Source organism: Molothrus ater, chromosome W (assembly GCF_012460135.2).
Source record: "Molothrus ater isolate BHLD 08-10-18 breed brown headed cowbird chromosome W, BPBGC_Mater_1.1, whole genome shotgun sequence".
Taxonomy (NCBI): Eukaryota; Metazoa; Chordata; class Aves; order Passeriformes; family Icteridae; genus Molothrus; species Molothrus ater.
The window spans coordinates 1,939,732-1,953,977 of NC_050510.2; the positions used below are offsets into that span (position 1 = coordinate 1,939,732).

The 14,246-nt window shown below is 46.0% G+C and overlaps 1 protein-coding gene across 2 annotated transcripts in view; it reads right to left on the reverse strand.

Moving 5' to 3' along the window:
- Window positions 1–4,841: 4,841 nt before the first annotated feature.
- Window positions 4,842–14,246, reverse strand: part of LOC118701502 (transitional endoplasmic reticulum ATPase-like) — a 50,552-nt gene continuing 41,147 nt past the window's right edge. For both annotated transcript variants that reach the window (XM_054517771.1, XM_036406148.2), the window contains 4 exons: window positions 8,907–9,215; window positions 7,159–7,314; window positions 6,661–6,815; window positions 4,842–5,287 (listed from right to left, as the gene is read on the reverse strand). In XM_054517771.1, the coding sequence (XP_054373746.1) occupies window positions 5,182–5,287; window positions 6,661–6,815; window positions 7,159–7,314; window positions 8,907–9,215 (726 nt within the window). In that variant the 3' untranslated portion in view covers window positions 4,842–5,181. The remainder of the gene's footprint in view (window positions 5,288–6,660; window positions 6,816–7,158; window positions 7,315–8,906; window positions 9,216–14,246) is intronic.

Here is a 14,246-nt window from a genome sequence, read left to right on the forward strand (position 1 = left end):
CAAAAACTAGAAATCAATCCAAGGATCAAGACCCTTGCGGATGTCCACAAGTTGTGTGGGTCTTTGAATTGGGTAAGGCCATGGCTCGGTCTGACTAACGAAGACCTTGCCCCTCTTTTCAATGTATTGAAAGGGGGAGAGGACCCATGTGCTCCTAGGTCTATTACCCCAGAGGCACGGAAAACTCTAGAAAAGGTTCAGATTGCCATGTCCACAAGACAGGCCCACCGATGTCGGCCTGACCTGCCATTCAAATTTATCATCTTAGGTAAGTTGCCACACCTCCATGGAATCATTTTCCAGTGGGAGGAAAAACAAACACCTAAGGCAAAGGGCACACCAAAAAGGGCCTGGACAAGAGGGACCCTCTCTTGATCATAGAATGGGTTTTCCTCAGTCACAAAAGGTCCAAGAGAATGACAAAGCCTCAGGAGCTGGTAGCAGAACTGATCCGGAAAGCAAGGACCTGGATCAGGGAGTTAGCAGGATGTGACTTTAAGTGCATTCACATTCCAATTGAGTTAAAATCAGGTCAAAATTCTATGCAAATATTGGAACAATTGTTTCGAGAAAATGAAGTGTTGCAGTTTGCTCTGGATTCCTACTCAGGACAAATTTCTGTCCACCGGCCTGCCCACAAAATGTTCATACAAGATGTTCACTTTATTCTGAAATTGAGAAGTGCTCACAGTAGGAGACCTTTAGAAAAGGCTCTGACTGTCTTTACAGATGCGTCCAGGAGGTCCCACAAGTCCGTTATGACTTGGAAGGATCCTCAAACCCAGCAGTGGGGGACGGACATTGCTGAGGTGGAAGGTTCACCTCAGGTTGCTGAATTGGCTGCAGTTGTCAGGGCTTTTGAAAGGTTCTCAGAACCATTCAATCTGATTACGGATTCTGCATATGTGGCAGGAGTAGTATCCAGGGCAGATCAAGCGATACTGCAAGAAGTGTCTAACATCGCACTTTTCGAATTGCTCTCAAAACTTGTAAAGTTAGTCACCCACCGAGAGCAACCATTTTATGTGATGCACGTCAGGTCACACACCGACTTGCCAGGGTTTATTGCTGAAGGCAACAGAAGGACAGATGCTCTTGCTGCACCTGCAGTGATGGCCACTCTCCCAAATGTTTTTGAACAGGCAAAAATCAGCCACCAGCTTTTCCACCAAAATGCACCTGGCTTGGTTCATCAGTTTCACATCTCTCGAGAACAGGCCAAAGCGATTGTGGCCACATGCCCAAAGTGCCAACAACATGCACTCCCTACAGTGAGTACGGGAGCAAACCCAAGGGGGTTGAACAGTTGCGAACTGTGGCAAACAGATGTTACACACATACAGTCATTTGGATGGCAGAAATATGTTCACGTTAGTGTAGATACCTTTTCTGGAGCGGTCTATGCTTCTGCCCACACAGGAGAATCATCTATCGATGCCACTAAGCACCTCTTACAGGCTTTTTCTTTCATGGACATCCCCAAGGAGTTGAAAACTGATAATGGGCCTGCCTATAAATCCAAGGAATTCGGGAGCTTCCTGCAGCAATGGGGAGTAGAGCACAAAACTGGCATCCCCTACTCCCCTACAGGTCAAGCCATTGTAGAAAGGACTCACTGTGATATTAAAAGAGTTCTGGACCAGCAACAACAGGTTCTGAAGGTGGAACCTCCCCACATCCGGTTGTCCAGGGTGCTGTTCACAATAAATTTTCTGAATTGTTCCTTTGACAGCCTGAACCCGCCCATCCTACGCCACTTTGGGGGGAGCAGTCATACGATGATGAAACAAAAGCCTCTGGTTTTAGTAAAGGACCCTGAGACTTGGAAAACGGTGGGATCTTACAAATTGGTTACTTGGGGACGTGGATACACCTGTGTGTCCACCCCCTCTGGGTTAAAGTGGGTTCCTTCCAAATGGGTAAGGCCCTATGTGCCCAAGGTCTCAGAGAAATCTACAGAAGCGCCCCAGGTTGCTAACGCTGCCTGGAGAAGGAAACGCCGCACACGTTCTCTGGAGGAAAGTCCATTTAAGCCTCCTTTCTGGAACAGTTTGTAATATGTTTGTCTTAAGTTCCTTGTACCAGTTTAGATCCCATGGTTCGTGTGTAGCCTCAAGACGCCATGAGACCAAGCCTGCTCCTCATCCTACTCGTGATCATCTCACCAGCGATCTCCCGGATAGTCCCTCAGCCCGAAGCACGTATGGACTACCTTGGCAAAAGACCTCGGACATCAAGAGAGAAACTGACGACTGGCTGAGTGGACTGTTCAAAGGCTGGGGACTCTCGGGCTGGTTGGGATCTATTCTGAAAACTGTGTTTTTAGTACTGTTTATATTAGTTATTTTTGTTGTAGTTGTTAGCATTGTTTTTGGACTAGTCAAACGCATGGTTCTCAAGTTGATTTCAAGCTCATCTCCGCTCATCTCCCCCTCCTGAAATTTACCATTTGGGAGCCCTTAGTGCTCCAATGAATGACATGGAACCCTCGGTGGAAGGCACTGAACCTCCTGTAGAGGAGGAACCAATTTACCATCCATGGTTTGGCAAGCATTCTGCACCCCAAACCCAGTCCTCTTCTTTTTAAACAAAACTAGGGGGAGATGTTGCAGTGTGATTTCCTGTTTCACCTATCCCAACCCCCCCAGGTGTGCCAACCTTTCCCCTCCCCCTCTTTGCCCTCCTGCTAAGAGCTGTCCACCAATCTTAACATTCCAGCAAGGGTGTCGTGTGGTTGGCAGAAGTTCAAAAGATGCCCCTCAGGTCCGGCCTCATTGGCCTGTCCATGCGTCTATATCCCTTGAGCCTTCCCCTCCTCCCACCTGGTTGGCCCTTACCTGTCCCTTCCCCTCCCCCTGTCCCCGGGGCTTAAAAGGACACAAGACCATGCGGTCGGGGTTCTATTGGGAGCGGTTTCAGAGGTCTACCATGCTGAAATAAAACTCTGGATTAAGACTATGATAGAATCCGCTCTTTTCTCTTCACCGTCGCCTGAACCTTTTCCACCAGAGGTAGACTGAGTTCCTACTTTGCCTGGATTTGTTCCGAGTGCCTAGCTGCAGCATGCAGCCAGCCAAAAGTATCTCTGGGGTGAAAATGCCACAGCTGCTGCCTTTGGTCCAGCAGCGAGGGCTAGATGAAGCCAGGCACGACACACCCGGAAACATCGGGATTAATATTCTATACCAGCCTCCACAGCAGAGATGCCAGGGTAGATCTGCTGGGGGCTTGCTGAATGGTCACATCCCCAAACTGGCAGGAAGAAATTCGCCCAATACCAGAGCTGAGGAAGGTTTTTGGAAGAGTCCTAGAGAGCTCCCAACGGGGTGGAGAGCCTACCCAGGTGGCTGGTTTCTTCCCTGGCTGGAGCTGCCTCTCTTGGGCTTGCACTGATGAACAGGTAGGACACAATGAAAGCAAAGCCAGTACCTGCATCCACCCTGCTTGGAGGAGCACAGAGCAGCAGAGAAAAGTACAGGCAGGGAAGCAGCCCTAGACTAAAGGTTTTCAGGTGCCAGTTATCCCCAGAAAGGGAAGTGCCAGCCTGAGAGGGACAGGCCATCCTTAACCCTGCTGCCATAGACAATGGCCAGCATTTTCTCTGCAAAGCAGAACAGAGGTGGCATAACGACAGGGCAAGAGTGGTGCTGGCGGGGAGACAGCTCTTAAACGGGACAGAGGACCTGAGAAGGGGCTACCCCCACTTCCCAGGGGCTTACAGGTTCTACCACAGCAGGTGTTCTTTTCCCCCATTGCTATGCACTAGTCCCCCTCTCATGGATAGTCCCATCCTTCTACCATTTTGAGACAAGACTCTTGCATGTCTCCCCTTAAATCTAGCCAGGTTGCTGTAGTTCTCCTAGGTCTGCCAAGCTCTTGGGCTGAAACTCACATTGCTCAGGCCCCACAAAACTCCTGCCGCAGGGGAGGTTGCCCTCTTCAGTGTGGCTCAGCCCCAAAAGCCTAGGGCACCCTTCTGCCACACAATCAACATTTAAACTTTGCAGAAATCCTCAGTTCCTGCACTCTCTCCAAGTCAATAGCACATGACCACTCTGGGAGTCTTATGGCCATTGTCTCAAACAGGCTATCCCCTTCAGTTCACAGCTGGGTCATATCCAGCATGCCACACTGCTCCTGTGTGCATGATGAGACCAGACCCAGGGCTTCTCTCATATAAAACACTGAAGTACAGCAGTACAGTTCAGAGAAGGGAAAATAAAACAAGGAGCAAGGCAGCAACCTGTAACCAGAAAGGAAGCATAAGAAATATGATCAAAACCCAACTACAGAGTATGAGGCAAAAAAAGGGGCAAGCTGGCAGCAGAGAGACATGCCTGTCATAAGAACTCCAAAAGTACTGCAGGGGAAGGGGGAAAATCTCTCCACAAAGCCTGATGAACAGTGCTGCAGCATCCCCTTTTATAATAATAATAATATCATGCTGCACCACAAACTTCAGAGACAGCCCAAGAGCCCCCTTGTACCAACCTTCAGGCAGGGCAGATCGAACCAGTATTACTGAAATCCTTTGCTGCAGAGGAGCCAAAGCAGCAGGAGACCCAACAGCTCAGGGCCAGCATCAGAGAAGCAAGAGATACCTGCTACCAGGCTCTCTTAGTTGGTGCTTCCTGCCAAATTGAAGCAGGGAAGAGACAGACTGCCAAACCAATTTCTTCTGTTAACTTGGGCTAAGAGACATAACAATGAAAAACAACCTCAAACACACCAGGGAAGCATGCATACAGATAGGCTCCACCAGACTGAGGAGTGTTCAGATAGCACGAGACATGGAGTTTACAGGGACAACACAAACTACACTGTACCAGGCACACACAAAGGAGTGTTGTGGGACTTTTATTAGTTTTTATCATTTTTGTGGGATTTTTTTTAATACAGGCTAGCATTGTATTCTTTACTAAAGCTGCTGATTCTGCCACATAAACTAGCACAGAAATTTCTCAGAAATTAAGTCAGTTCCCCTCCTTGTTAATTCACTGTCTGCCTCTCAACTGAACACCACTCTGGATTTGTGTTTGCAGAAAATATTCCCTGTACAAAGTCTGGTGTGCAGCTACACTGTTCTGACTGAAGAATGAAGAAGCTAAGAGTCCACTGAACACTGGATTTTTTTTGCTGTACAATGTGGCCTGATATGGAGCTGGTCCACCAAGCTGAGTGTTAACCATAGAGATCGTCGTCATTGTCTTCGCTGTACACGTTGCCCCCGCTGCCACCTCCTGTACCTTGGCTCGGACCGGTACTGCCCTGGTTGCCTGATGGGAACCTGCATGCAGCAGTGCAGGACAGGAGAGAAGAGATGCTGTTCAAAAGCCTCCTTGCAGCTCAGTGCCATACCCTCCCTCTGTGCCAAACCCCAGTGACAAGTAGGACAGGCAGGAGGAATGGGATGAAATCTTACAGCAGATCATGCAAAAGGCTTATATGACTTCTAGGTATCACTTGTCCTGGGTAACCCAAAATGTTATTGTAGTCCATATCCATCTGTGCCCAAAGATTGTTACTGTCTCCTTAAGACCCTGTGGCCAGAAATGGAACTGTGGGGCTGGGGGATTCTTGGGCTTTTTGAGGTTGGGGCATGAAGGCAGAGCTCTCTCTTGCCTCTACTAGCAACAGTAGCAACACAAGAAGCTGCATTTTGCAATCAAAAACTGCTACAAAGTGAATTTTGCCAGGTGAGGTTGGGCTACCATTCTTAGGTGCTCAGAAGTCCATTTTTTTTCTCCCCCATCAATCAGAACAGGGACCCGAGACAGCAGCACCAACACCAGTGGTTTGGAGGCTGCAGTGCCGACACTGGCTGGATCCAGCTGGCCAAGGAAGAGGCAAAGAGAGAGAGAGAGGAAACTTGCTGAGCCACCATGAGAGCCTATGTCAGCTCCCTGGCAGCATTGACTCTTTTTGGACAGAAATAGTTTTCCCAGGTTTTGCTTTTTGTTTGCCCCTGCTCCAGTTGTTCGTTTTGGGGGGGGGGGGAGCTTTGGAACTGTGGATGCTTGTTTGCCGCATTGATTCCTTTGTTCTCTCTCTCAAATGCATGGCCCAGAAAGAGGACTCTCTGCCATTTTGTCATTGTTCCACGGGACAATTAGGGGGATCTCCTTTGCATTTATGGGTGGAGATTAAACCGTTTTCCCTTTGTTTCCCCACACATGGTCGTCTGTGGAGGGCACCATCTTCAGAGGGTTTACTCTGCCATTTTGAGTTTCTCTTCCTGGGGATTCTGTGAGATTTAGCAACTTTGTAACTAGTGATTATCACTGTTATTTTTTTGTTTTGTTTTTTTAGTAAACTTTTATTTTTTCACTTATATCTACTCATGTTTGTCTCTCCTTATTGGTAGAAAGGGATTATTTAAAGCTATAAGGGGAGGTAACTCATTTTAGAATGTTCCCCTTAAATTGTCTTAAACCAAGACACTTGTGTTAAAGGAAAAAGGGTTGTTGGACTTCAGGAGTACTGAGAGCAGCTAAAACCAACCAGCAGCACAGCCTACACCTGCCACACACTCAGCTTTCTGCTGTACATGCTGGGGAAAATGCAGTGGAAGAGGAAATTTTTTACCCAGAATCCAGCAGAAAGCTGCCTCAATGCTCTGTTCTGGGGCTAACTGAGCCACACTGCCCTTCTCATGTTTACCTGAAGCTGCCAAAGCCACGGCTCTGCTGTAGGGTCTGTGCAAACATCTCATATTTCCTGATGTCATTGTCACTGACAGAGCGGCGAGCAAAGCGCATGGCCTCCTCAAAGTGATCCCTGCGTATCTCAGGGACCGGGTCGTCCTCCTCCACCTCCTGCAGCAGGACAGAGGAACCAGGTGAGCTGCATGCCTAAGCTCTGTAGCCCAACAGCCACACACAGCCTCCCACTAGATCAGGAGGCTCCAACACCCACCAAAGCTGGAACTGGAGAGAGACACTGTGGCAGACTAAGTCAGGGCTGCAGCAGGGGCTGGCTTTCTGAGCAATGCTGACAGTGAGGTACCCCAGGAGGGCCTCATGCTCCCATTCCATGCTCTCTGCTGAGACCCCACTCATCCCCAACTGAGGATTATGAAGAGGAATGCATTCTGCCTCACCCACAGGCAAAGGTGGGCTGCCTGTGTCATAAGTGGGGAAAGCTTGGTGTACCACTCACCATGGCAGAAGGGTTGGTCTGCCTCTCACGCTCTCGCCTGATCTCACTCTCGATAGATTCGCGGATGGCCAGTTTGCAGGCACGCTGGCAAATTTCTGTCAGGTCAGCCCCCGAAAAGCCATTGGTCATCTTAGCTAGGAAATCCAGGTCAACATCCTAGTGGAAAAAAACCCAAACAAAACAACAAAAACAACAGCAACAAAAAAACCCCAAAAAAACAAAAAAACAACAAACAAAACAAAACAAAACAAAACAAAACAACCAAAAAAACAACCCTCAAGAGAAGCCTATCATTTATACCTTACATCCTCAGGTGACAAAAAAGTGTCTTTAGATCTCATGGTATAAAGGTGCTGCCTCCACTTTGGTCAATTTTGAAAAGATGAGCTGTTAAGGTTCTTGGTTTTGGGAAAAGTTAACCACATATAAAGGCAGGCCATACTCCCCACACACCCAGTAAGATCCTGGGAAGCAGCTGTAAATCACAGAATGGTTTGGGTTGGAAGAGACCTCAAAGATCATCTAGTACCAACCCTCCTGCCATGGGTGGGGACACCTTCCACTAGACCAGGCTGCTCAGAGCCCTATCCAGTCTGACCTTGAACACTTCCAGGGATGGGGCATCCACAACTTCTCTGGGCAATCTGTGCCAGGGCATTACCACCCTCACAGTAAAAAATTTCTTCCCAGTATCCCATCTAACCCTGCCCTCTTTCAGTTTGAAGCCATTCACCCTTGTCCCATCACTACACACCCTGACAAAGAATCCCTCCCCATCTTTCCTGTAAGCCTCCTGTACGTATTGTAAGGCTGCTATGAAGTCTCCCCAGATCCTTCTCTTCTCCAGGCTGAACAGCCTTAAGTCTCTCAGTCTGTCTTCATAGCAGAGGAGCTCCAGCCCCCTGAGTATTTTTGTGGCCTCCTCTTGACCTGCTCCAACAGTTCCATGTCCTTCCTATGCTGGGGGGCCCAGAGCTGGACACAGTACTCCAGGTGGGGTATCACAAGAGTGGAGTAAAGGGGAAAAATGCCTCTGCATTGGTTACCCTCAAGAAGATGCAGGTTGTCTTGTGGATTTAGGATATTATTTACTTTGGTCTCAGAATAAGGAGTCAAATGAAACACTGTCAGACTGGAAATAGGAATGATACACAGGCAGACCAAGACAACCAATCTTCTGCTCCTTCCCTTCAACTGAGGGAGTAGTACTGCAACCTCCTTTGAAGCTTTCCTTCCCAACAGCACCTAAAAAGGTAAACTTGTCATAAAATAACTTGAGCTCTCACTTGACATCTGTTTTTTTCTGATTAACTATCAGTTTCATTATTGCCTGCTCCCAATGCAAGGAACATAGCTCTTGCAACAATTCAGTTCAGCATCAATTAACTTCAGTAGTTCCTCTTCAGTTTCCATTTCCCATCTGTTTTCTACATTTACTTTTCTTTCAGAGTACAAGAATCTTTTCCATCTTACTATAACAGGCTTTCCTGTTCCCATGCTGTGGGCAGAACTCCACCATGTGACAAAGACCTGCTGTGCTTACATACCAACACCTACCTTTATTAATACCTACTCTCAGAGCTCAAGCGTCCCCCTACTTCTTCACTTCCATTTTTCAGGGACTGAAGATTTCCCAGCTCTGGATTGTAAGGAGCAGTCACCAGCCCTCTGCTCTACCCCCAGCTTGTGAGGAGCAGGTACAGCTTACAGCAAACCAAAGCCAGACACAGTCAAAGCACAGATCCTACCTTGGCAACTGGTGATTTCCTCAGATTGGCCTTAAGAATTGCAACCCGGGACTTCTCATCAGGCAGGGGGATGTAGATGAGCTGATCCAGGCGGCCGGGGCGCAGGATGGCTGGGTCAATGATGTCTGGCCTGTTGGTGGCACCAATGATGAAGACGTTTTTCTTGGTGGACATGCCATCCATCTCGGTCAGAATCTGGTTGATGACACGATCTGCAGCACCACCGCCATCACCGATATTCCCACCTCGGGCCTTGGCAATGGAGTCCAGCTCATCAAAGAAGAGCACACATGGGGCTGCTTGGCGAGCCTGTAAGAAGCAAATGGGAACAATTACTCCATGTTAATACCACTAGGCAGTCTGGTATGGCTTTCTTGCCCCTACCTTACCATGCCTACGGGATTGCTGCCCGCAGCAGGGCTATAATCTTCTCGGTGGCGAACACAGGGGCCAACCTGATCTTGCCCTCTATTTCTTGTTTTATTTTACTTGTTGGTCCTTGAGGAAACTGCCCCAATACCACTTACGGTTCCCCTGTGTACTTCCCCTCAACAGATGCTTGTAATTCCCATCTATTAAAACAGGACAATTACATTAACAAACTATACAGTTCAAACTCCCCGCCCAAAGTGTTAGTTAAAACAATCTTCAAGCTGGCTGGTGGAAGCTCGACTCTACTTTTTGGATGTCTTTGAGCTTCTTTGGTTATCTATCTCTCACCCAGTCTGGATGTTATAGTCTATTCTTTGGGTTCTTTTACTGGGCCTTTAATTCTGTTGACATGAGTCCACTCTTGTTCAGCGGTTCACACAGCCGATTCAGTTGTTAGTAGTACCTGAAAGGGACCTCCCCCCACTGAGGGGTTAAACTGAAGACAATGCACATAGCACTGCCTCATATGTTTAATTGAGTCTTAAAGTAGTTACTACTGTTGACATAAGGGAACTATGGCCTAGGAAACATTACAATCACAGAGAGGTTTAGTACTTGGCCTAGCATCCCGTTTTGATGGCAGCAGTTTTTAGGGAACGTGGGTTAGAACAGCAGTGGATCACAGCAATTGTAGATACCCCTGTTTATAGGGATTTAATGGAAACTTAAACACTATTAAATTTGATGGAAATCACTATACACGACTTTACATAAACTTTTTGGCAAACTTATATGTAGAGGAAAATTTTTTCTCCTTACAAGAACAGAGTTTACACAGACAGCCAGGAGCCACTCAAGCCAGCAGAGCTAGGTAGTGACACACACACACACACACACACAAATACATATATACACACATGTCTGTTTTTCCAGGTGGGACAGCAGCTGGATGCACAGAGCTGTGTATCTAGAGCTATGTCCCTGGGTGTGCCCAGCCTGTGTGTGCACACAGGAACATATGCAGAGCTAGTGCACATACACACAGGTACCTGCTCACCGGCACAGAGCTCTTGTGCACTATAGTACTTGCTAGCAGCACACACTTGTGTACACCTAACCTGCCACACTAGCACACACGCTACACAGACACTCACTTATGTACAGTCCCTACTAATGCACATGTGCCTACAGACACAAGACCTGCTTCCACATAGAGCTTGAGTACACCAATATGTGCAGTGTCATACACATTAATATACGCATGTCCCGCTCAGAGCCATGCTCACATTGCAGAACTTGTGCACACTCACAAGCATGGAGCTGTGCATAGACCCACTCACACCTGAGAGTGTGTAATTTAACACACATGTAAACAGCAGTGCACACATCATGTATACATGTCAGCAAATCTATATGAATAGTGCTGTGCACACTAACACACGTACATTATGCAAAGCAGGACGTGTACACCCACATCTGGGCACACTAGAAAACACATGTGAACACAGAGCCGTACACACCAGCACACACGTGTACAGCACTCTCTCAAAGCTCTCCTGCCCCAGATGCCCTCGTGGGTCTCTCCTCATGGGATCATGTCACGGTGGGGATGGGGACTGGAGAGGGAAGTATGGGTGGGACATTGTGGCACAGTTTAAAGAACACCCTCTGTGCCTTTGGGGTGGGAACAGACAGGCCTGTCTTAAAGAAAAGGTCAAAAAGAGACTATGTTGGATTCTTGCTTTTTGCGTCTCACTCTACAAGGGCAAAACTGAGCACTTTTTGCTGTCTTGTTTTCTCTAGGAGCTTGACTAGCACAAAGGAGAGGATTAGAAGGATTTATTGAAGATCACTGCTAGTGCATAGTACACGTGGTGTTTCTCATCCCTTACATTATCATGGGATGTTGGGGTAGGAACTAACAACAGTCTTACTCCACTGCCTTGGAAGCTTGTGTTTTGTCAAGAGGCACCTTTTATTTCTTAACTGAGGAGGGGTATTTGTGGCCTTTATTACTGTGGAGGGTAGCGCACAGTCCTCTGGAGATACAGTAAGGAAAGCTTCAGGCCTCTCTGCAGTGGTGACAGTGACTTTGAAACAAAGTTTTTTATCAAGATTTAATCTTGGACTGAAAGAGGGAAAGGTATCTATGTTATGCATGGAAATTTGAGTGGAAAACAACTGTAATTTCTAATAAATAATTCTCATCAATGTAAGGTCTCCTGTTTTCTAAAGAAGTTTGGTTCAGTCTGACAGAAAATCACTTCCGGATGTACAGCTGTCAGTGCTGACTCAAGGTACACTTTTATGAGGTATATATTTAGTTTTCTACAGCAGTGCCAGAGATTCCATGAGCATCTGCATCCTTGCAGTGTAACAAAGCACATGAGCTCTGACACACAAAAGAACATAAAATATATACACTTTGGGTTCAAACCTGAAACATTCATCTTTTGGGAATTCCATTTCCAAATGAAGCGTGGCCAGATGAACACTACTGAAGCACACAAATACCAAGACCACTACCACAAACTGCAGAAATTACTGAAAGAGTAAACCTGTCTAAAGGTTTCTTTGTATGGAGAACAGCTACAATGAACGGTTTCAATATCAAAATCAACTGGAAAACAACAATTTCAGGTAAAGTGTTAAAAAATTAACACGACATTTCAGGGATTTTCTCAGACACATTTTTAAGATGATGTACACAAACTAAACTGCCCGAGGGAAACAGAGCATTGCAGTGTACTGTAAGACTCAGCTTTTTCAGGGCGACGAGGGAAGAGCAGAAGCTTAGCAAAGCTTTGCCAACTTTCTTTCCTCTCACAGAGAACCTAAGTAAGGTTTAAAATAAAAGTGACTGCAGTAATGACCTACCAGTACTACTCAACACTATGCTACAAGAGCAGATCGAAAAATAGTATTCACAGAGAAAGAGACAAGAAGGCAGAAGGTGGTAAAAGGGAGGAGGAAAACAAAGTACACTCTAAGCTAGTGGGTTTTTTTCTGGAGTCTAGGATTTTCTTTGGATGGAGTAGGGTGTAGAGTAGTTAAAACAATACATCTGCTTTTCTTTTGACTCACACCATGGCTAGTACATATATTCAATCTCCTTCTCATTGTATTTTATTACATAATATTGCATACTTTTGGTGTTGGGGTCACATCTCTACTGTTATATATTATAATATTGGCTTTTTGCAAATATTAAAATGAATACTATATGGGTTATGTTGGAAAGTAATGCTGTATTAATCTCTTTTTAGTGTGGTAAATATAGTTTTTAGGCTATAACATAATATTAAAATAGAAGCTATGTGATGCAAGATACTTTTTGTAACTAGCTCAAGGAATGGAAAAGATAATCAAGAAATTCTTCGCATTATCCTATCTGGATAGAGATAACAGCAACAAGACAACAAGACCCCAAGAGAAGAATGATTGCCTCCTTATCGGGAAAGCTCAGACTTCGAGGAACCAAGAAGACTGATTTACAAGATGAAGGGGGAAAGCTAAAATTAAGCAGAAACACCCCAGTGTGAAAGGAATGTTTGAATAATGTCTGAGATATATGAATATGCAATAGGCTATTGCTTTTAAGGGGTAATCCTTTGTTAGCAGGGTGTGCTGTGTGGCAGAGTGCCAGGCATCTGGACATCCATAATTCTTTGCTTTTTATTGTTTCTTATTGTCCTAATTTTTATTACTATTTTCATTACTGTTTTCATTACTATTAAACTTCTAAAATTTTAACAAAAGTGAATGGCGTTTTTCACATCTACCAGGTTTGTTTTCTTCTCAGTGGGTTATTGGGGGGTATACCTGTTGACATCTCTGTATTTCCTCCTTCTCTGGGGACTCCCTACTTGTTCTCAGTCTTAATCAGTCTAACTAAAGGGTCTCCCAGACGATCTAGGAGATCATTTGTGAGAAATGACCCTCACTTTTAAAATTTTAAAAGGTTTATTAAACCTTAAACAAAAAAAAATACAACAAAGGACTGAATAAGGAAAAATTGCAGTGCTGAGAGTCTTCGTGACTAGCAGCCACATGTTCGTCTACAAAATGGATGCTCTGACTTTTATACCCTTAGCCCCTCCCAAAGTTTTGCCTTGATTGGAGGTCAGGTGTTGTTATGCCGCACCTCCTAGTAATAAGCCAGCCCTCTCCAAATGCCACCTACTAAGGCTATTACAAGAGGGAGAGGAAAGAGGACTATGGCAGGACATATTACAATAACATCACTATACATCTTAACATACACATAATATCTATCTCTTAGTTGTGAGAGCCAACCATTACATTACTCATCTATAACATTCTGGAACTGTTCAGCTTTGCTCTGGTCCAAGAACAGACCATTGCCGGGAGCCAGCGGGGAGGCCCCAGGATGCTGCATTCCGGCTCTGGACCTTGGGAGGAGCCACGCCACACCTACAGAAAGAACTCTGAATCCATCAGCTTTTTCCACAGCGAGAAGGTTTTAATATTTAACATTATTTGTTTTTTCCCTGTGCCTGCATTACATTTTTTTTCACTTTCCTCCAAGAAATTCCTTTCATATCAGTGGTGGGGGAGTGTTGTGGTTTGAAATAGCTTGGTTCTAGTTAAGGGAAAAAAACCATCAGGTACAGAAGTAATTCTCTCTGTAAAGAACATTACAGCTTCCTCCATGCCTCGCAAAACCAAACTCTAGTTGGCTTTGATAACTGATACACCAATTAGCCAATTAGAGAAGCTAGAACCACCTCTATGAATACCATATTTAAGCAAGGAGAAACCATGAAAAGTTCTCTCTTATTTCCTGCTTTCTTCAAAAGAGTGGAGGCCGTCCCCCTCTACCCTTCCCAGTAAGGCCAGGCCAAGCCCGCATGGCCTGGCTGCTGGGCCGGAGGAGGGGAAGGCCAGGCTAGGCCGGGCCACAGCGCTGCTGCTGAAATCCTGCTGCTGCTGAACTCCACCCAGAGT